The sequence below is a fragment of the Pezoporus occidentalis genome, unplaced genomic scaffold (genome assembly GCF_034315485.1).
Source record: "Pezoporus occidentalis ecotype Australia unplaced genomic scaffold, CSIRO_AGI_Poc_V1 ctg1, whole genome shotgun sequence".
In the NCBI taxonomy this organism is placed as follows: Eukaryota; Metazoa; Chordata; class Aves; order Psittaciformes; family Psittacidae; genus Pezoporus; species Pezoporus occidentalis.
The window spans coordinates 6,904,461-6,927,679 of record NW_026912778.1 but is presented as its reverse complement, the minus strand read 5'-3'; the positions used below and the strand labels follow the sequence as shown (position 1 = coordinate 6,927,679).

General features: G+C 36.6%; 1 protein-coding gene and 1 long non-coding RNA gene across 6 annotated transcripts in view; one reads left to right on the top strand and one right to left on the bottom strand.

Moving 5' to 3' along the window:
• Window positions 1-9,032, top strand: part of HPGD (15-hydroxyprostaglandin dehydrogenase) — a 25,927-nt gene extending 16,895 nt beyond the window's left edge. For 2 of the 3 annotated variants that reach the window (XM_062617910.1, XM_062618058.1), the window contains 3 exons: window positions 5,456-5,532; window positions 7,526-7,689; window positions 8,802-9,032. In XM_062617910.1, coding sequence (XP_062473894.1) covers window positions 5,456-5,532; window positions 7,526-7,689; window positions 8,802-8,937 — 377 coding nt within the window. In that variant the 3' untranslated portion in view covers window positions 8,938-9,032. Of the gene's footprint in view, window positions 1-5,455; window positions 5,533-7,525; window positions 7,690-8,801 lie in introns of those variants that run through there. The other variant, XM_062618149.1, reaches the window with a different exon arrangement.
• LOC134163403 (uncharacterized) lies at window positions 2,296-23,219 on the bottom strand. Of its 3 annotated transcripts, XR_009964746.1 has the most exons (5): window positions 23,103-23,219; window positions 22,173-22,248; window positions 16,760-16,823; window positions 4,239-5,057; window positions 2,296-3,733 (listed from the first exon to the last, which is right to left on the bottom strand). It is a non-coding gene; the product is annotated as an uncharacterized LOC134163403 (long non-coding RNA). The 3 variants fall into 3 exon arrangements; XR_009964735.1 differs by lacking the exon at window positions 2,296-3,733 and having other exon boundaries at window positions 3,773-5,057; XR_009964739.1 differs by lacking the exons at window positions 2,296-3,733; window positions 22,173-22,248 and having other exon boundaries at window positions 3,773-5,057.

Here is a 23,219-nt window from a genome sequence, read left to right as displayed (position 1 = left end):
CAGGTTTTCGCATTTTAGTAAACTCCATTTCAAATTCAAAGAGTAAAATGACTTAAAATTTCTCCAGTAGGAAGCTGCACATGAATTTTACTTGTAACAGAATAGTTACAACCAGCAGAAAAAAGCACATAAAACTAAATGAGATTATTTACATGATTAAATTTAGCTTAGTCTCTTACCTTTTGGTGGTTGGTACCTGTATACTTCTAGTAAGTAAAGGGGAAAGGAACTCGTGTATGCACGCACTTTTGTTTTGATAGCGTTCATATTTTCAAGAAGGTATTCTGTAAAACTGAATTTGTATCTGTCTGGATTCTAGCAGATAAAATCAAATCAAAATATTCATAGGTGTCTTAAAAACTGGTAAAACTCTTAATATAAAATCACACTATTTTTTTTGAGAGGTTGTTCCATGTGTAGTGTATCTGGATAACTTCCTGTTGTAGAGCCATTCCTGCAGTTTGATTGCACTCAATTTCAAGTACTCGGGCATCACAAGCAGCCATTTGTCCTCCTCCTATAGAAAGCTGCAGGCAAAAGAAATATTTAAAGTACCCCTCACAGCAAGCAGGCTTCTTTAGGACCTGGTTCTATATATATTACAAGAACAGAGTTAAGCATAAGGTTAACATCGAGTAAAGGCAAGACTTTATTACAGTGATACAGTGGAGCAAAGGTGTAAATGGCTATATAGCTGGGGCCTTCAGCTCAGCATCATGAAAAAGCTTCTGGTGTCCATCCCCCCACATCCCAACCTTCGTAAAAAGGAGGATCTTGAGCAGTATCCACAGGAATGAGTGTAGGAAATGTAGAAATTATTCCCTTGAGACTTCAGTTCATGTTAAAAAAAATTCCTAGAAATGACACAGTTTAAAATTTTTGCAAGGATTTCTGTATCTCCTTTGTTTTGACACAGATCACAGCAGTATATAACTGACACAGTGAACATGATCTTGTACGCCTTCCTGTTCTTAAGAATAGAGTATGATATACAAGCCCCTTTAATCAATTCTGTCATCGCTCTGTAGGATCATCATGCCCCGAGCTTCTTTCTCTAGTTACATATCCGCTTCTTCAAAAGCGGGTTTTGCCTTTAAAGAACATTGTAAGCATATTCCATACTCTGTATCCAGACTTTTGCTTAAGGGCAACAGAGGAGATTTCTGTAATGTGGTTTGGAAACACATTTAATTTAAATAAATACAGTTAAATCTTGTGATGTTCCTTTGCGATAGGCTTTGTTAAGTATATTTTATAAACCAAATCTAATACAGAAAAGAAAACAAATTATTTTGGCAATATTTTCCAGGACAGAGGAAAGCACAGTTTTGGTTTGCTTTTAAATAAGTTCCACCAGTTTGCCAAAACTTTTCAGCTTTTCACATATCTCTTTCATAAACAAGGAAAAATTTAGAATTTTAGGATGCCACTTGGCACTGATGTTTATCACATTAGTGAGAGAATATTTAAATATTTAGAGAGTGAATATATTTTTCTAAAGTATAACTGGGAATAGAGCTTAATCACTGCAAAATCACAGCGTAGAAGCAGTGCTTTCTGATGAATCCAAAGCCTCCATGAAATCAACAGCCAAGTTAGAAAACAGACTATGGTTCTTCATTCTGTGTGCCATACTCATGCAACATGAAGTACACTCTTCCAACAATTAATGAAATTTAAAGATACTATTTCTGTTTACAGAAATTACATTTGTCTCAAGCTGCCTAGCAGTGCACCCATAGAGCAAATAGAGGGTAGAAACGTCTTCTAAAACCTAATAAATCTTATTTAAAGAAAGAGACTTATTCAGATCTCTGAGGGCAACATGTGGGATGTCATGCCTGGGGAAAAATTATTAATTCTGTATTTATCAAAGCTCTTCAGTGGACTGAAAGAAAATTCTGGTTTCAACAAAGCTTACTGATAAAAAGAAGCTTATTGATACCATTCTCCAGCTCCAATACTACTCAAGCTGTGGATTTGAAACTACTGACCATGATAAATAAGCACCTGTAGTGAGAAGCCTGACACTATGTCTCAGATGGTACAGTGGTCTTGATAAGAGGACCAGAGTATAACCAGGGGCTAGTCTCTGTCAGGCTGCCAGGAACCGACAAAAATAGAAAAGAGCACAGCTGACACTGGCCCACATTTACCTTATTTTCATAAGCTGAAGAGCACCTTCAGTCATCATGAAATTATCTGCAGTTCACCAATTAGTTCTCGGTGAAGATCATTTCAGGGGAGAAGGAATTTCCCTGTCCCCTTTCATGTAACAGTTCAGTGACGCAGCATTGTTGCCTTACTTGCTAAGGCAGATTGAGAAGCACACTGTCACTTTCCAGGGCACACTGCTCCATGACTGTCCATTTGAACACCATCCCCTTCCTCCCACCATTATTCTGTGCACAATGTTCTCCAGTCTGTTGTTTTATTGCCGTTCCACTTTGTGTAAGATAATTAAATCTTCATGGAGAAGCAAATAGAATCCAGATTTTTTAACAAATGAATGCCCTAATTAATATGCTATGAACTCATCCTTGCTCACTGGTTGAATAAATGCATAGGCAGGGCAGGCTCAATGTCACAAGATTCATCCCAAAATACTTGCTAGCAGAATCCCTAGGACACACCACTAACAGAGAGGGAGGTTCAGCTCAGAGGAAAAGCTCAGAGCTGGAAATCCCACACCATGGCTTTGTGTACTGAACTCAGGAACAAAAGTGAGACAGGACTGTCATTGTTTTGGGTGAGGAATGTTAGGACTAGTCTTCATTGTCACTGCTTTGGCTCAAAGTGAGTCAATTAGTGTTTTTCTTTACTTAGTTCTCCACTTTAGCAAAAATAATAGTGTCAAAAGGTAACTGGTTTTAATGCTTTGATTAAAAAAAAAAAAATAAATTACTTGGTCCTCGCTCCCTGCTTAGTTATTCCTGCTGTCTTTTGATATTTAAGTGTAAGTCTTTGAACTTTATTCCACTTCATTATTGTGAGCTGTGCCCTTCCTTTTTTTATTTCTTGACTTTGTTTCTCTTCCCTCTCAAGTAACAAGTAATTTGTCTGTGTTTAAAACAAACCAAACCAAACCAAAGAAAAAACCACCTCTAAATTCCTCCGCTGTGTTCCCCAGTAGTTTGACTTCTGGACATCTGTCAGCTGCAGCCTCATTGGGATTGTTTGTTTTTTTTTATTTAAAACATGTAAAACTATTCAGGAGTTTTTAAAAATTACTATCAGAATATTTCTAATGTGCTAATATTCCAAGGTTTCCAGTTATTTGAAGAACAGTGATGATTATCAAAAGTCACCAAATAGTGGAATATTAAGCCTATATTGCCATGACAACCCACAGAAGACAACACAAAAGCCACTTTCACAAAGTGAGTTCTCAATCAGAAACATACATTAATCCAAGCTAAGCAGATAAACACAAGTTTAAGAGAACAACCAGCCATTAAGTTACTTAGCATTTAACAGTGCTAGTAACAGTGTTGCTGTCACTGGATCACCAGTGTAGCATTTAAACCGAGATAAAATCTTGAAGCTGTCAGGGTTGTAATTAGAGCTTTGTGCTGTCTTAGAACGTTTTTTCCTTCAGACAAAATGTATTCCAGAGCAAAGAGCCCATGCAAGTGTCTGGCATACATAAATTTTCTGGCAAATCCAGGTTTAAAGCTGGGTGATGTATTCTCATCTCCACTGAGGTAAGGCACACTCCTTCTTCATTATGTCACTTAAAGATATGAAGAATGAAAAAATATATCTGAGATATTAATTGGAATGACTGCCATTAGAATCAAACATTAACGCATCAAAACCAGTATCCAATTTTACAGTGCCACATTCAGGAATGCAGACAAATTTTATCCTCTAATTTTATGACAGGTTGTGATTTCCTATTCACAAGACCATAGATTTCAGGTGTAACTACAGTATTCATGTGGTCCAGTTCAGCTGTCACTCTGTCGTGGAAATTGTTGCCATAATGGACAGAAGTTTATATGCACTCATGGTCTGTCATCTCCTCTCAACCAGCTTTTTGACATCAAACTCAGTCTTACTAGAATTAAGTTCTCAATTTTCCTCCAAAACCTCTGTTCTGTCTCCTTTCTCCACTACAAATAACAATTTTATGCTGTCCCACTCCCACCATAAAGGTTCAAAATATTAGCAGTCATTTCTTTATTTTGTTTCTCCTTTTCCTTACAAAAGATGGCAATGATATTATCCATCGTTACCTTTTTCCTGTTCCCTCCTGAAAAATCTTCATCTTGTTTTTTCGTTGAACAGGGCCCACTGTAGGAGGTACCATACCATGAAATCTTTTTAAGCCAACCTAATTCAATCTAGATAATGCTTCAAAAAGCTTTTCTATCCACATCTCTTTCATTTCTTTATGCTTGCTATCTGAAGCCTTCATCTTGCCATTCCATTCACAGTGTTTACTCATATATACACTCTATCTGCACTGAGGTTCTACATTCACTTCTCAGTACTTTTTCCATTTGTTTATTGCAAAACAGCTTTCCTATTTAATATTACTCTCTCTAAAAGAAATAAAAAACTATCACTTATGAAATATCATCAGAGTATTCTTGTAAGTAAAATAAAGTTTACAATGCCTGGGGTAGTGCATCAAGTCTGAATTAGTTTTTTTTATAGTGGCTCCCTAGTGCAAAACCCACTATGCAAAAGTGTGGTGTATTTGTTACAGTATTAACCACATGATCAAATAAATAAGCAGTAACAGTACTGCATGGGTAGATGTACCAGCTGACTGTGCTTCAGTCAGCTGTGCAGCATACTTATTCTCATCTCTCGCATTAGAGTGAGGAGAAAAGGTTTATCTGAGGCTGAGTTTTGTAACTATTCCACAGAAGCAATATAAGCAAGGGCTTTAAGTCAGACATTATATTTATGTTTTGATATATTGCAAAGATAAAATTAAAGCAGTTACAGTAGTTAAAATGGATTTTGCTATTTCCCTTACCTTTTTCCACACTTCCTCCCTGAATTCACTGTAAATGACTGCAGGTGTTCAGTTTACATAGGAGCACCTAGGGTGTCAGCAATCAAAGTTTATATAAAAAAAACTTAAAATACTTTACATTCTTTAAGTGCTTTACAGATTCAAAGAAGGTTCAAAAATCTCATCCTTCAGTTTTCTTCCAGATTCTGTCCTCAATTTTAAGTCATACTTTATAGATATAACTTTTCCTCTAAAAAGTTACTTTTTTATTACACTTCTTTTGCCTCTTCACATTTTTATCCTTCTCATATCTTTTCTCAGCCTACCTCAGATTACAAAATATAATTTGAAAATTGCAACTAATCTATTTTGTTGCATCTGTAAATCCATCACTTATTTTGTACAGTATAGACCTATATGTGTGTTTAAGGTAATCATAAGTAGGAGTACCCAGCATCTTTATTCAGCTACCTTTTTATTTTAAAGGACTCATGCCTGCTGCATTTCAACCTGTCTATTGTGCTACAAAGCATGGTGTAATTGGATTCACACGGTCAATAGCAGTAAGTATGTGTTTTTGGAAACAGTATCAGCAGCTTTGCTAAGCTTCTCATGTTCCCTCTCTATTGTCACACAACTGGAACTAATTTACTTAAAGAAAATTAAATATCTGAAGCACACGAGGTTCCTTCCTTTCACAAAGATGAAATAAGTCAGTCCTGTGTGTTTATGACTGATCTGAGATTCTGAGAGCATGGAGAAAAGATGTTGCAAAGTAATTTAAGGACAATGGGAGGAGCCCAAAAGTCAAATTCTAATCCAAGTTTTAAAAATATTTTTTCATAACTCCATGCCGGTCATTTAACATTTCGGCTTCCGTATTTCTAAGTCAGGTTGATGACTTTTTAATGAGAAATAGGTGCTAAAATGTAGAGAAAGTGACTTGAAATCAAAAATGTTTACCATTATTTACTCATACCAACTCTTAAAGCAGTGAAAATGCAAGATGACATATTCAGGATCGGACATGTTAGATGTTATATGATCATACAGTAAGCCTTAGCCTCTGACTCCATAACTTTCTAGTTAATTTGGACAAGCAGTATGATAAAATAACCTGGAGGGAGCAAATATGACTACACTTTCACAGACTAAGCTTAAAAATAGCCTACTTATATAAGATTTCTAATCTAATTTAAAGAATAAACTACCCAAAATGATCATTTAGATGGTTTATCCATATTTTATGCCCCTGCCCCCATCCTAATAGATTCTTTTTTAGTTTAACCTAAACAGATTAGGACGGATAAGTGTTGCAAATATTAGCCAGATCATGAACCCAGCACCTGGTTTTCTATTTTTGTTTTCTCATTATAAAATAAACACCACCATCTAAGTTTAAAAATAAAGGGTCTGCTAGAAAATTAGAGTAAATGCTGTCTCTGTGGAACATGATAATGTCGATGGGAAAAAGAATAATAAACAAATCACTGTATTTACCAGGAAAGGCAGTACAGCCTAATGCTGGGCAGGTATGATACAAAACATCTAGGACTTTTCTCCTCTAGACCAAAAGGGCAGGCTACCATACCATGAAAATGACGTGATTTATGCAATACCAGAAAAGATTCCTGTTAAGTGTTAGAATAAATAGAACTCAGTGCTGAACACTTGTTATAATTTATCTTGGATGTATCATGTATAATTTGTAAGTTCTGTGCCATCACTAAGTTCATCCAGCATTCAACATATGCCTGGATGCTGATCAGACTTCTTTGCAACACACATGCATTGGTAGCACCACAAATGAAGTGTTCCATCATTCCTAGAACAATTTGTGCTTCTTGCTTTCATCATGTTCCCGAAAAAAAACAGTCCTGCTGCCTCTTTCCTGGAGTTTACAGGGACTTTCCTGTGGAGATGCTCAGTGACAGATTTGTCCCTTCGCATGGACAATAGAGGAGCCAGCAAGGTTCAGCATCACAGTTCTTGGGGTACAGGCCAAATGCTATTTCTGTTTAAGTGATTTGGGTTTTTTGTTTTTTTGATATTCTTTTTTTAATTTGATTTCAGATAGTTTTCTTCCAGTAAGGAAGTTCTTATAAGATTGGAATCATACATTTTGAAGATTTTTTTTTTTTTTACTTTGTTTTGCTTAACAGATTTATATCATCACCACAGAATACTGTTAATGATATGCCAATAGCACTAATAACAAAATAACAACAAAAATATTAGGGCAAAAAAAACCAAACACCAACAACAGAAAAACCCAAAACACCCAAACCAAAAAAAAAAACAAACAACACCAAACCCAAAACAGCTGCATGGGAAGAAGAGTGTTGATTTCTTCTAAAATTCCAAGCAAAACAGATTTTCTTTTTCCTAGTAATCTAGTACGTTACTAGAGAAAACATGCTTCAAACTTGGTTGTTGAAACAAGATTTGCTTACTAGGCAAGGGCTGAAAGTACTTAGTGGTAAGTATCATTCTTTGAAAAATTCCTTACACAATGCTGGTTTAAAATGGTGATAAATGCTGCTTTTTTTTTCCTAGTTAGCTGCTAATATGGAAAACTATGGTGTAAGACTCAACACAATTTGTCCAGGATTCGTCAACACACCAATTCTTCAGTCAATAGATAAAGAAGAGAATATGGGACAATATTATTCATATAAGGATGAGATCAAAAATATGATGCGATTCTACGGCGTGATGGAGTAAGTCAGATACAGAGTTTTTTTGCCCTCTGTTAATGAAGAACAAGCAGACAAAATTGCAATTTCAGCAAACTGAAAATAAAAAGGAAACACTGCTTCAGATAAAAGCCTATCAAGTGTGTTCTCTATACAAATGTTCTCTGTACAAGGAACAAATTACAGATATCTAAGGCTATTTTAAGAGTATTATCTACATAGCGATTATTTCCCTTTATGCATCAAAGTACAAATCAAATTCAAAAGTTAAAGGTGATGGGTTTAGTTTTTAATAGCCCTTGGTGTACTTCCAGAATTTCATTTAACCAAACTTGTTGTGAGATACAGGGTATATAATTTCTACTGAATTTCCACAAAATTTAAAAGAAAAAAATAAGTGAACCAAGATAGAAATCTGACCAAGAACTTAGAAAACTGGACTAGGTTCACAAGAGGATAGTAGCAACAATGATGAATTGGATCAAAGAGTTACCTAGCCCATTAAGGTATTACAAACAAAGGCCAAAACCAGACAGCCAGGAAAACGTGTGAGAACAAGAACAGTAGTATAAAGGAGTATTTTTTTAAACACCTTCTCAGTCTCTAACAATTAGGTGCTCAGATACTTCTGCACAAAGGAAACTGTATGGTTGTGTTATTTCACCCACACTTTTTCATACGTAAAGTATGTTGCACCTATTAATCACAGCAAACAGCATGTAAGGAAATCCTCCTTACGCTAATTTGCATGTCAGTCCCAGTACAGGAACAGGATAAATCAAAAGCAAAGAGCTGCAGAGGATTGTGTGAGGATTACTTCTGTCCACTGCCCTGAAAGAGAAAACTTTAATAGGATTCAAAAGGCAGCTGGATGTCCACAGGGATTTAGCAGTAACTAGAGCAAACAAATGATGATTTGCAAAGCTGCTGCTGTTTTAGCCTGTATGTCCTGATTGAGGAGACTGAATTTATCTCCTGAAATTCTCCACCACCTCTGCTTGACTTGAAAATAAATTTGTTCAAATACCAGTTTATTTAATTTTCAGGATATATAGATTTACACTGAGTTTCTATACTTTTCACATGTTCTATTGCATCATGATTCTCAAATAACATTTTACTTTTTTTTTCTTCAGCCCATCAAGAATAGCTGAGGGACTGATAACAATTATTGAAGATGATACGCTAAATGGAGAAGTTATGAAGATTACAGCATCCCAAGGGATTCATTTTCAACAATACAGCCAAACACCTTTTACATCAAAGAGATAAATAATTGGTTTATGCTGATTATTTTGGTCTTTTCTTAAATATAGAAAATTTTGAAGAGTAATTTTTGAAAAAAATGGTTAGTGCTGGTATCTAGAGCAGTTCAAATGTTCACATCCTAATAACAAAGAGATGGACAAGAAAATCTGGTGTGGGCAGATGTTACCATCTTATTTTAATACTATAAGCACTAATAATAGTATTTATTCAGTAGAATAAACACACTGCTCTGAAGATTTTTTTGATTATATAATAATAGGGGCCAGTTTTTTTCCCTTCTGGTAGTTCTGATCTACATACTCCGAGCATATTTTGGTGGACCTGACTTACTTCATATAATTCTTTTCACTCTCTTAAGTGTCTACTTATTTATGTCTTGAATTCTTCAAACTGGGATTCAGTTCAGGAATCTAGAACACAAATATACCTATAAGGAGTAAAGAATTTACTTTTTCTTATGAAATCTAAAATAGAACACAGGGCAAAATTTTCTTTCCTCCTTTATATACACAACTGACTATGTTGCATATGACACAAAAAACTACAGATTTTTATCTTCCTAGATTTTAGCTATTTATAAAACAGTTCAGTAATATTTTTGTTTTCTTTTATAGATATATACATATGAATTTTCTCTTTCTGTATATACAAGGATGAATACTTCGGCATTGACTGAAATGTCTACTTATTAAATCTGATTTTATAAAACTTTAAATCTAGTTTCTTGACTTGATTGACTAAAACCTCAATTAAATCCTGAATTATCTGATTTTTTCATGTTTACCATATGCCCATTTTTGTATCATGATACATATTCTTAGATGCAACACATCATATAGTGGCAATGAAAATAAAAAATGAGCTTCTACCTCCTGAACATCACTGGACCTTCTGAATCCAGGTCAGTCCCCAGATACATTTATGAAATAAACCTTGATACTGTATGGGTTACATGCTTGGGAAAAATAAATTTACATGGTAATTTATTTAGGCTTATAGCATAACAAGATTTAATAACTCCTGTGAAAGCTGGCAACATTTAATATTTCTCCTCCTTAAGAGTACTGACTTCAATTTCACTGACGAAAGCACTGTTTTTTTCAGCATTGTAACTGAAAAAGAGGAGTCACTAATATTTACCTTCTTTGGAAGTCAGGGAGTAGTAAGACTGTGGAGAAAAGAAAAGAAGCAGACACACATACCATTAATTACTCATCATTCTCCCCCACCTCTATTTTTCATAATGTTAACACTATTTTTAATGCCTATCTTGAATGCATATATGATGCTAGCTACACCACCAGTATCCCTGAAAGCATCTGTATATCCCTGTGGACTAAAAACTACTCTGTAATTTGATTGTATCAATTTCTACTTTTGTCTCATTAAAATCAGAGCTTTTCCTAATACATGACAGAAAAAATGATATAAACGTAAAGTCAGCATGCTGCTTTAGTTAGGTTCTAGCACTGATAATTATCTACCTCTCCTCTCTTTGTTAGGCAGCATGTCAATGTAGTTTATAAACAAGGGAAGGTTTCATAATGACCACAATATATGCAAACAATGGTAACTAGCAAACACCACACTAAATTAGATAGTAACTCTGAAGCTTCTCTTAATAACATACGTCAAATAACAATGAGAATGTTGTAAATGTCAGTATGTATGTTGATGATACGTTGTTGCCTTGAATGCTTGTTGCTTGTTACTCCTTGCTGCCCCAAAAGAAATATCTGTTAAACAGGGAGGGTTGAGTTTTCCAAGGGATCAATGAAAAAATATATAATAATGTCAGTAATAATAGACCAAAAGTCTGGTGTATGCTCTCTGAAGGAAGAAAAACAAATAGAGTTAATTACAGCCAGTCACTAGACATTGCACAAATAACTCATGGTGTTGCACTAGTACAAAAATCTAATTCTTGAATTGTCAATATTCTAAGAATGGATTCCATTTATGTGGTATATCAATAATTACACAAGACAAAATCAAATTAATAAAATATGCAATTAGACTCCAGGACACCTGGAAAATCTAAGCCTATATCTGGGAAAGAATTAAGTCCATATCTTTCTTGTATATATAGGTCTTCTGGATTAGTTTTGTAACTCAAAGCCTCATTTTCAAATCAAAGCATTACAGAAAACTTCATGAAAGGCAGATACTGCATTCTCTTCCATAGGATAATCCGATAAGGAAGTCTTAGAATGCAATACACGCTTGTTTGATCAAATAAGCATTTATACTAAGATAAATCTCAAATTATTAGCACATGTGGAACTCACTGAAAGAAACAAGGAAGTAACAAATACTAATAGCCAAAAAATTTCTTTTAATTTAAAAAAAAAACAAAACCTAAACCAAGTATCACAGTTTTTCAGTTTCATTTAGTCTGTACTAAAACACATCTGAGGGTTTTATCTTCACAGGAAGAACAAGTCCTAAATATGTTTTGGAAAGGTTTCCTGTAAGACTTCCCCCCAACCTTTGGAAGTCTTCCAGAAAGCAAGAGAAGAGCATATGTTTGATTTACAGACAGAAACACCCAGACAAGCAGTAGGTAAAAACATGAGATAAAGGGAGAGAGCGAGTTTCATTTTTGCGCAAAGATTGTTCTGAAATTTTGTGTTTAGTTAAAAGTCTTGACATATTTCCAAGATGTAATTTATTTTGCCTGGGAGATCATTGCTTTTAAGAGGACTGTTCCAGTTTTGTAGGGAAACTCAGCCAAAAGGAAAGAATAAATATTTTAAATGAGATACACTAATTGCCAAGAACATAAAATGACAAGTAATAATCTAGACTTATATAATGATCATTATTTGCAATGAACATTCAATCTCATGTGACACAAGTTTACTTTTCACTGGATCCTTACAGTTTCAAATAGGAATCTTACGAGTAAAGAATAAATATTATCAGTGACCTCCATTTTTTCAGTGCTTATGATCCTACATAAAGTCATGGGGCCCAAATCATAAGGCATTTCAACCACTTTGAGAAGTGACAGTGTTACTTTATTTGTATTATTTAACCCCTTGATTTAAGGAAATCTTTTTAAAAATGTACATAACCACAGTCAATAACATAATTATGTGGATAACACACTATTTCCTATACAGTTCAGAAGGATCTGGAATTGACTTGTATTATGTGTATTATAAAATCATGTGCGTATCAATTTAATTATTGCGGGGGTGATCCATGCCATAACAAGTCCTTCTTGTAGTTTTCTTAGATTAAGAAAGTCCCAATAAGAAAGCCTATATTTCTTGTTCTTGCTTGGAACACAAGCTTTTCAAACAGCAAACCAAAAATAAACTTTAATGAAACCAAAATCTGGTTTCCACTGAAATCTTGAATGTGAGCCTAATCTTTAAAGGAACAGCATTATTTACCTAATGCTATGGCTTTTGGGCAGGATGGGCCTCTTCTGACAGATAATGATTTCCTTCCTCCAGTGTTGAACTGCTCTAAACTTTCTACAGGATGATTCTCCAGCTTGAACTTCCCTTTTAGCTAAGTCTATTTGCTTTGTCTCAAGAGCTTGTTTGGAGGTTCTAGCAGGGGAGTGCAACTACCGTATACCCGGGACCAATGAATGGTACCGCCTGTATTGGGGAAGGTTGTCCTCTTCGACCGAGCGCAAAGCTTTGGGAGGGACGCACGTGGAGCGGTGAGGGAGGAAGGGCACACCCGCCTAGCCAGCCAGATCAGCCGAATCAACCCTGGCGATCAAAGGGGTGACAGATGTTGCAGACAGATCGCCCTCACATCATTGTCGGAGCAATCCCAGGCACAGCTACAGGTTGGGCAGAGAAGAGATTCAGAGCAGCCCTGTGGAGAAGGACTTGGGGGTGTTGGTTGATGAGAAAATGAACATGAGCCGGATTCAGCGTGCACTTGCAGCCCAGAAAGCCAACCATATCCTGGGCTGCATCAAAAGGGGTGTCGTGGTTTAAACCCAGTCAGGCAACTCGTTCACTCACTTCCCCCCCTTTCTTGCGCTCCCCCTGCTCCCGGAGGGACGGAGAGGAGAATCAAAAAGAATGCAACTCCCACGGGTTGAGATAAGAACAGTTTAGTAACTAAGGTATAACACAAATCACTACTGCTACCACCAGTGATAATAATGATAAAAGAAATAACAAGGGAAGAGAATACAACACCTCAGCACCAGCCAACCGATAACTCGACCCCCCAGCCCCGACCAAGCTCTGACCGATACCTCCTCCAACCCTGCAGTCTCTCCCAGCCCTTCCGGGTAACTCCCAGTTACCTCCCGGGCATGACGTGCTGTGGTATGGAATACCTCTTTGGTCAGTTTGGGTCAGGTGTCCTGTCTCTGCTTCCTCCTGGCTTCCCCTCCTCCCTGGCAGAGCATGAGGCTCACAAAGTCCTTGGCCAAACCAAAACATCCTTGTTAGCAGCTCTGTTCCAGAGCTGAAAGTCAAAACACTGCACTGCACCAGCTACCAAGAAGGGGAAAAAATGACTGCTACTGCTGAACCCAGGACAAGGGGTGTGACCAGCAGGTCGAAGGAGGTGATCCTGCCCCTCTACTCTGCTCTTGTGAGACCTCACTTGGAGTATTGTGTGCAATTCTGGTGTCCTCAACATAAAAAGGGCATGGAACTGTTGGAACAAGTACAGAGAAGGGCCACGAGCATGATCAGGGGACTGGAGCACCTCCCGTATGAAGACAGGATGAGAAAGTTGGGGCTGTTCAGCCTGGAGAAGAGAAGGCTGCATGGAGACCTCATAGCAGCCTTCCAGTATCTGAAGGGGGCCTGTAAGGATGCTGGAGAGGGACTCTTCATTAGAGACTGTAGTGACAGGACAAGGGGTAATGGGTTAAAACTGAAACAAGGGAAGTTTAGATTGGATATAAGAAGGAAATTCTTTCCTGTGAGGGTGGTGAGGCACTGGAATAGGTTGCCTAGGGAGGTTGTGAATGCTCCATCCCTGGCAGTGTTCAAGGCCAGGTTGGGCGAGGCCTTGGGTGACATGATTTAGTGTGAGGTGTCCCTGCCCATGGCAGGGGGGTTGGAACTTGATGATCTTAAGGTCCTCTCCAACCCTAACTATTCTATGATTCTGTGATTTTAAGAGATGTTGACAGTTTTCAGCTCCAGAAGTCCAGATGGTTCAATGAAAGTGAAGGATAATACCACATGACTTAGATTATTAATTTTTATCCCCCCCCCAGTACAAAAAGCAACAGCTTAATGTCAGGTCAAATTTATAATTCAAACTGAGAGGGACAGTAAATAAGAAAAGTTATGCTCATACTCTGAAGCAGACAGTAAACAGGAAGAGAACAGGTCAAGTAAAAATATATAGGATGCAAAAAGATAAAACCTAAAACATCTTTAAAATAAGTAACTTTGCCCCATGGTTTATGTGGAAGGCCATTATTATGAACTGGATGAAACTTAAACTTGAATGTTCTCTGACTCATATAGAGACAGTCTCAGAAATTCAGAGGATACAAAAAAAAGATCTTCAGAGCAAAAATTAACCTTAATGAAAAATATTTAATTTATTTCAAGCAGGCATCCTTTAAGCAGTTATTTATTCAGCTCTTTTTATTCTTCCACAAGCTCTGTGCTAATTCACTGCTGGCATCTGCTGGGCAAACCTTTCAGACTATTACCACTACAGAGGCAGAATTAATTTCTTGCTCCTGAACAGCACTTTTTCAGCTTTCACTTTCATCATAGGGTTCCTAGCCCTCTTGCTTTCACATAGAAGAGAGGCCATACAGGACAGGTTGATCATCTGGTGACTGCTCTGATATCTAGCCCAGGCTTTCTGAATGGTTTAAGGCTCTAGATTTAGCCTCATGAAGCAGACAATTATTGTAGTGACAGCCCAGAAGAATGCAAAATATCTCCTGAATCTCTTACATATCACCCTGATCTTGCCACTGCCTTCTCTGCATCTTTCCTTTGGACCACCTTAAACACAAGCATTTCAGCAGTGAACTACAGCTGCACGAAAACACAACTGCACCTCTTCAGCAGTCACCAAGAACACATTCACTTATGACATTACTCATTTCACTGACTTCAGACAAACTTTAAGGCCAGTCTATCAGCTCACATGATGTTCCACTCTGCAGAAGTGGCTCCAAGTATCTCAGTAGCATTTTTATCTTTTCAGTGCGAGCTTTTCCTAGCAGCCACAACCATGAGAAACTAAAGAAAGAATAGGAAATAAGGCTCTCAGTTACTCAGTTTGAACCCTCCACTATAGGACATGAGACTAAGCACACTTCTGCTTGCTTTCAAAAAAAAAGCACAAAGAGAACTCTGAGCGCACTTTCCCACAGCTGCAAACAAAACCCACAGAAAAGAAGAGGAAATAAAGATATTTTTGGAACATAGGAATGTAACACTCTTCAGAAAAATAGTTGTGTTTCAGCTCATCTAGCCATTCCTATTTACAAAAATGACTAACATTTCAGAATCCTGTACAGTATTTGACCTTGAAGACATATTTCTGCAATTAAGACCACAAAAAATTAACGTCACATACACATGAATGCTGCAGTTCTCAAGAAAGACCCACAGATGGGCAGAGAATATTGAAATCTCTGCAACTTATTCTGGAACAGCTCTTACAAAAGTGAATCAGCTTCCTTGTACAAAATCCTTCTGGCAATTTCACTTCAAACAGATACAGTGTTCCTTTATGGAGCTTTTTTTCTGCTCTGCATTTGTAAGACTTTTTAAATACACTGCCCTCAGCAATGCTTACAAATTAGCTGACACTTATCAAAACTATTGCTGTTGTTTTGATTTAGGAGAGTTACTTTGCTTCCAAGGAGAGTTTCATAGAACATTTGACCATGAAAATATGTTAGGAGTATAAATTAAAATATTACAGGGTGCCAACAAAGATCTGTGGGGCCTGTTTGACAGACACAGGGACTAAAAACATATTGGACTTTTTAAATTGAATTTTCAATTAATGATAATTTGAAAATCACAGTTGTTTAAATAAACTAAATGTGTTTAATTTCTGAAAATGTCAAGACTTGGTACTACATTTACACCAAAATATTTGTGTTCTAAAATTAAATGGAACTTCAGCACTGAAGCATCAGTCATTTTGTAGAAATATCTGTATGTAAAATAACATTTGAAAATGCACACTCAGCTTCATGGAAATTCTTAGAACCTATCAACTTCAGTGAGACTGAAATCAGTGTACAAGTCAACAGAATCAGATCCTACCTCTGCGCTATAGACAAAAAGTTGTGAGAGAGCATATAGCAGTGAGGCATTAACTGCATACAGGTCCTAAAGGTGTTGAGCTTTCCTACTTTGCCAGATCTTCCTGTGAGGACTAAGCATTTTGGACAGCACTTGTAGTCAGGGAAGGCGAGAACTATGTAAGATTCCCCAGAGAAACAAGTTGGAATTTTCTCAGTGCCTCCAGCTCCTCCTGCATGACATGGCTCTCTGCCTTCTGGAGAAAAGCAGCTTTGTTAGCTCTCTTAGTCTTAGATCTTCACTTCCAGCTTCCCTTAAATTCTGGATATCCAGAGAAACATTCAGTCAAAAGTAATTTTTGGCATATCGCAGAAAACTGAAGTTCATCTCCAAATGTATTGGGCCATAGCTTCTGACCTGCACAACCTTAAAAAAAATGTAAAAGTGTTAACTTGCATGGACTTGGGCACTAACAAACAGTAAATCCTGCTCCAGGGCATGTGACAAACCATCAGGTTTCACTAATGGCAGTTGAAAATACACATAAACTGAGATCTCATGTTCAATTTCTAAATGAAATGCCAAAGGTACCACAAATATACTCTTTCCCTTGTCTCCAGGGAGCGGTGACTGAATCCCCAGTTCTGGCAGCCAACAAACAACATTCTAGAAGAAATGAAAAGAGAAAGTAAAAACTGTCATTAAAATGAGACTATAGTCACAAGTGCAGTTTAGCACAAATCTGCCTAAAAAGACCCCAGCACTACAGTAGACCAATCATTCTAAATTTTCAATATTTATAGGTATCTACTTAAGGTGGCTTGCTATCAATCAAGTAGGAAATTTTATGCTAGCAGAGGTATCCTCAACAAATATGAATACCTAATACTCAGTGGTATTGCACTCTGGAGTATAAATGGAGTATACACTCCATACACTCTGGAGTATACACTTCTATAAGCTGGCAAATAACAATAATCAGCATGACTACCCTTTTCTTGGAACTCGGCTCCCTCTATAACACTGTAACTTTGATGAAAGATCTAACCTGAAAATTCACAGTGACTGGTTTCTAATTATTTACCTTTTTCCCTTGCACACTGTTATTTTTTTTGTAAATTTAAGACTCAGAATGTGTGAACACACCTCTAATCATCCACAGAGCAACTTACTCCATTGGATCCTGGATCCTCAATGTTTGCTTGATATTCAAAATCAGTTTTTGTAGCTGATCAGAAATTCTAACAGTGGTACAGGAGTTGCAGCCTGAGTCCCAAAGCAGAAATTCAGATTATGGTAATACAGAAAGAATGCATTTTGATTTAGCATGCATTCTTGTCTGATTGAAACTCAGAGACTGAAATATAACCCATATGAATGGATTTCTAAAGCCTACTCTAATTTTTCAACTGATTAGTAATTCATGCATTTTGATCAAGTTTTCACTCTCTAGTAATTCTTTAAAGCATATCATTGAAAGTGATCTGCATAAGAAGCTAAGATGAGACAGATTCAAACCAATTCAGTAGCTTTGTTTATAGGGCAGCTGCCAAGATTTGAGTCACAAAGTCAGCCTGTGACATGCCCGCTTGTATAACTTGTATTCTTTGGCAGTATTTGAGGGTTTTGCATATCTGTTGTTTGATACATAACTCTACTCACATATCACAAAAATGAAATGGAGTGATAAATTTGTGTAAAATTAGTTTTAAAACTGTACTCATTAAATCGAGCAGATACCAGTGTAGGTTTTTTACATCCTGCACCACCCTTTTACTTAGTGGCCAATGAAAGGGGAAAAACCTGAAGCTGGTAAAAAGCAAACTCTTGCCATATATCACTCTTTTGATTAAAAGAAAAGCATTAAAATCCACCAGGATCCTGCATCATGTCTGATAGCAGAAGTTGGTAGATAAACTAAAATAACAAAATCAATTCATCACAAGTATCATCGGCTTTAGCAAGCTGCATACCAACAGCCACTTCTGTGCAGAGGGAAAACACATTCTACCTGTCTTGCGCATTCTTTCCAAGTACTTAGCTGAATTAGGAAAAAGACAGGGGAAAGGGTGGTAAACTTCACGCATGTTTGTTTGCTTTTTAAGCCAAAGTTGGAAGTAATACCAAAGTACTTGGTCTCCAACATTCAGAGATCTGTTCCACTATTTTCCTGCAGATTTCATCCTCGGGGAGTTGTTTCCTAACTAAATGGCTCAAGATCAAAAAAGAAAAAAAGTTTTGAGAGTTGATTTGCTCTACGTCCTTTAATATCAAGCAAATGGTTGTTAGGCTTTTTAAACCATTACCTTATAGTTTCATAGACAGCATATCAGTTCTGGATTAAAAGAGTTTCTAGTCACCAACTGTTACTTTTTCCCTCATAAAACAGAGGTTTATTTAGTGGAACAACCAACTCTTATCAATTTGATGACTTTGGCATCCTCATTAGGTGGTATAATACAATCCAATTTCATATCAGATTTTAAAGCTTGTCAGAGCTTGCTTAGCTGTTCCTATTTATCTTTCTCTGGAAAAGAAAGGAAATGCTTTGTTTGCTTTCTTGTCTTACTTTGCCTTTGAGGATTCCAGTAGGCCAGTTGGAAATCCAGAATATTAATTAGCTTGTATACCATTACGTCTACATGATCTGGAGGAAACAGATTTTTCTGGGTTTCCTGTTCTAAATGATGTGGGTTAGAGTCAGATAGAACATTTGATAGTTGAGGACTGGGGCCTCTTTATGTACAATCAGTTCTTCCTTATCTAGTAAAGCATTGTTTTTAATTTCATGTGCTGTTAGTGCGAGGTTGAACTTTTAAAATATTTTAAAGATATTTTAAAAATATTTTAAAAATAAAAATTATTTTTTATATATTTGAGCCCTCCACACCTGCAACTTCATGCCTTTACACTTTGAGATAGGGTGTCCAATGGTCAAGGATGAGAAGGGGTAGTAGTCATTAAGGAAGTATCCAACATTTCAAAGGGCTTCCTAAGCAGCAATACACTCCTACATTAAGGGAACTGCAGACTTGACAGACTGGAATGAAGTAGTATAACCTGAATGCCTGTATACTCTCCAATATCAACTTTGCCCAGGAGATCTGCGGACATTATTGTGCCTGCCTGCCTTTCCCTTTCTTGGTCTATGTACTGGCAGGAATCGATCAGCTAATCTGGAGTACACAAGTACATCCTTGGCTGGTCTTAATTCCACGGTGTGCAAATCATGGCAAAAACAGAGCTGCAAGCTTAGAAAGCAAGCAGGGAAAATGGACTGAAATGCTGCAACATTTTCTGAGACAATATTTTTTGGCTTTGCCAAAGCAGACAGTTTTCAAGATGGAAGTCAAATTAAATAGGATTACTTTAGTAAGGTAGGCTTCCTCACATAAAAAGATCAAATTCCTTATTAGTAAAATATTCTTATATCTCTGATTTCTCTTTAATCTTTTATTTCTCAAAAGATGCTGTTGGCTGGGCTAGCATCATGTTCAAAAAGCTTTTAATATTTTCAAGCATTAAAGGGAAAAGTAGGAGTTCCATTTTATCCAAAAGATAAAAAATGCTTCATATATGGAATTTTATTTTCAGTGATAAACACAATCCTGATTTGGTTGTTTTGTTGTTTTTTTTTTGTCTATTTGAGACTAGGGGTACCTAGAAGCACTTACATTATTTTTCTTGGCAGGTAGGGAAGCTCAAGGAAAAGCACTTCTATTTCAGAGATAATTTGTGCTGTTACAGCATTTCCAGCATTACTTGCCTCAGCTCATATCATTTATTCTTAAGAATCCGTGACCTGTTTGGAACTGAAACTCACTTTGAGCTGCATAACTAAGTGCTGTGACTACCCTATTGTGTAGGTGTAGCAATTCTATTTTTTAACTGATACTCAAATACGATTTCTGTTTTCTCATGAACACTAGTTGTCATACATTTATCATACTGCATTGCAAACAAATTAGGCTTCAAGGTACAACATATTTTAGAAGGAAAGAAAATACATTTTAGAAGGAAAGAAGGTCGGGGAAAGAGTCGAAAAATATTTCATTCTATTAATATTTAAAAACAGCTATGTAACAGAGCACACCTTATCTTCCTTATTCTCTTTTAAACACTTAAAGTAGCCAGCCAGGTTTTTGAAGGTGACATTGTATTATTATTCAGAAAAAAGGCTGAATTGCAATGTTTCTGCTATCATATGTGCAAATACATAGTAAGAACCATGTGACCTGTACCACAGATTGTGTAATTCATAAGTTTTTGAAAAAAAGAAACATTCTTTACATAGCTCGATGTGTTTGTTTATTGGTTTGGGTTTTCTTCTTTCCAGCTTACATCTAATAACTTTTAACTAAACAGGATCCATGAAAAAAAAATGGAACAGATGTATTCTGCCTTCTGTTTCTTGTGTAAAACAGGAGTAACACAAGTAAGGTTACTGAAAAGCTACAGCTTTGGTGGTCATGGTTAAATGCACAGATAGGGCTGAAATTTAGGATGGCAGGTAAAAAGGGAAAAGTGGCTCAAGAACCTGACTATAACCATATTGTCCCTGTTCCTTCACTGCCAGATGTTCATCATGGTCACATTACAGGCTTTCTCAATGAGCTGTTCCTGCAAACAAGCCAGCTGCTGACAGTGGTACAAATAATCCAACATAATCTCCACAGTCTTTTGTACCTCACAATATGTGTGACTCAGCTTTCAGAAGGCTGAGCCAGTTCATACAACTAGGGAGCACTAGCATCAGCACTAGAACGGGATCATGGAGGCACAAGGAGCCCACATCCTGACCACGCAGGAAGATATTTAGACATATATGACCAGGCTTGCATGTTCGGCTTTTCTTTCTTACACTTGGCCTGAGAAGAAAAGCTTACTGGATTAACTTTTAATAATATTTAATTTCCAAACCACAAAGGGTGCTTGCTAATGTAGAGCTGCTGGAATTTGGGGGGAATTAAATGGTACGTTTATAGTTTTCTCTATTTGCCTTCAGGTTTTTCCTCTGACTTAGCTGTCTGCCGCTAGTTTGTTATAAAAAATTATTCAATTTCTCTGCACTTGTATGCTTTGAATCATAGGATTCCATGTATCCTTGGTTTCCAAACAATTTGTGATTTCTGGCATGCTATGAAACCATTTTTTAATAAATATGACCATCCTGTCTCTCACTAGAAACCCTGCACCAGCCAATGCTACAGAAGAATATGAAAGGTCTGTGGACCAAACACCAAGAGAAAAACATTGCAAGTAAAATGTCTTGTGAAATTCCTACTTCCTGAGGCATTTCCATGTGAAATTTATTCTCAGCAGAAATAGTACAGCATAAAATCAGTAGCCTTAATTTAAGTAAAAAAGTTTGATGCAGAAAAAATACATTCATTACAAGATCTGACTTCCTGCTACAAGGTTTGCAGGCACTGCCTTCCTAGAGCCTGTGTGTGCGTATGTGTCTAAAGGTAGGGAAGACTGATGAAGTACTAAGTGGCTGATAGGCAGACGCAGACTGCCCTTTCTTTTGTTTTCTCCCAACAAACTCTTCTCAGCAAGAGACAAAACAAAAACATGAAAAATGGGGCAGGTAATTTTGAATCACACACCTTCTCCTCGTCTTTGCTAGACCACACGCAAGTGCATCTTTCATTCAGAAGTTTGTTGGAGTCCTTTACTCTGTCCTTGGTCTACCAAACCACTGACCTTGATCCTAAATCTTTTTCTCAAACTGCCTACACTGAAGAAAAGGAACTCTCAAAAGCTAACAGTACTCGGCAGCTTCTGGCTGGGATTAGCAAAGGGATTTAGAAATCAAACCAGAAAACAAAGACTGAATAATGAAGATCTCAAGAAACAAACCTGAAATTCCAAATAACAGAAAAAAATACAATCAAAATATTACACAATGTTTTCTGTTTTCATCTCTTACTCAGCTCTTGTTTGGACATAGCCCCTAAACATTTACATGACTAATACTGCAGCAAAACCAAAAATCTTTCTCAAAACACTTACCAAGAACCTCTCCCTCAAAAATACAGCTTTTGCTGAATAGGGGTTACGTAGATGAGCCTTTTCTAGGAAAAGCAGCCTAAAGGAAAAAAACAAGGTTTTTCACAAGAATCATGATGAAACTTGCAGTGATGATTTTATAATCCTTTGGCAAGTTTCTCAAAGGTAGCATCTTGGGCTAGTTTAGAAGACTCCCCACTGCTTCCAACAAGACCTTCAATATCTTAACTTTAAATTTACATTATAAGAGCTAGTAATAGTCAATCTTGACTTAAGGCTGTGTTGTAAGCTACTTTATCTTCTTTTAACATCAAGACCTCAATTACATTTTCCCCATAGAACCTGATAGGGTTAAAGTTCCAATATAGTCACTAAAAATTAATGAAAAATATGCATAAAATTTGCCACTTTTTTCTTTGAAAAACTATTTATAATTATGAAAAGAATTGACATGAAATATCACAAATGTAAGTTTTAAAACTTTTCCTTTAAACAAGTCCAAGTATATTGTTTTTAATTTAAATGCTTCAGCTTCAGTATTGTTTCCCTTGAGACGAAATTTGCCAACTTTTTTTTATATTCTGATCAACATAATGTCTAACCACTAATGAAATTAAACATGCATTATTTAATTTGCTTGCATGCTTTCCTCTAGAGTCCACTGTATGATTTCTGGAACGCTGATTACTTCAGACGTTTTCTTTGCACTATCCATAACCCTGCTGGGGATCCAGAAAGAGATAAATAAGTAAAATTGAATAAATTATAGAAAGCTCACTCTTGCAATCATCACATTCTGCACTGCTAACTTATGTTTTACTACAATTACCATTCTCACATTACTGAAGCATATTCTTTATTTTATATGCCCGATTGTGCCATCAAAAATGATTGCAATATATAGGGGAGGACCTGAAACAGGGAGAGTCCTACCTTCAAGAAGTCTATGAGCTTTTACTATTTTCTTGAATGGAGATATTTTGTATGGCAAGATTCATATGGGCTCTTGATATCCATGGGGTGTTGAAATAAACTTCTGGGTAGCTCTTT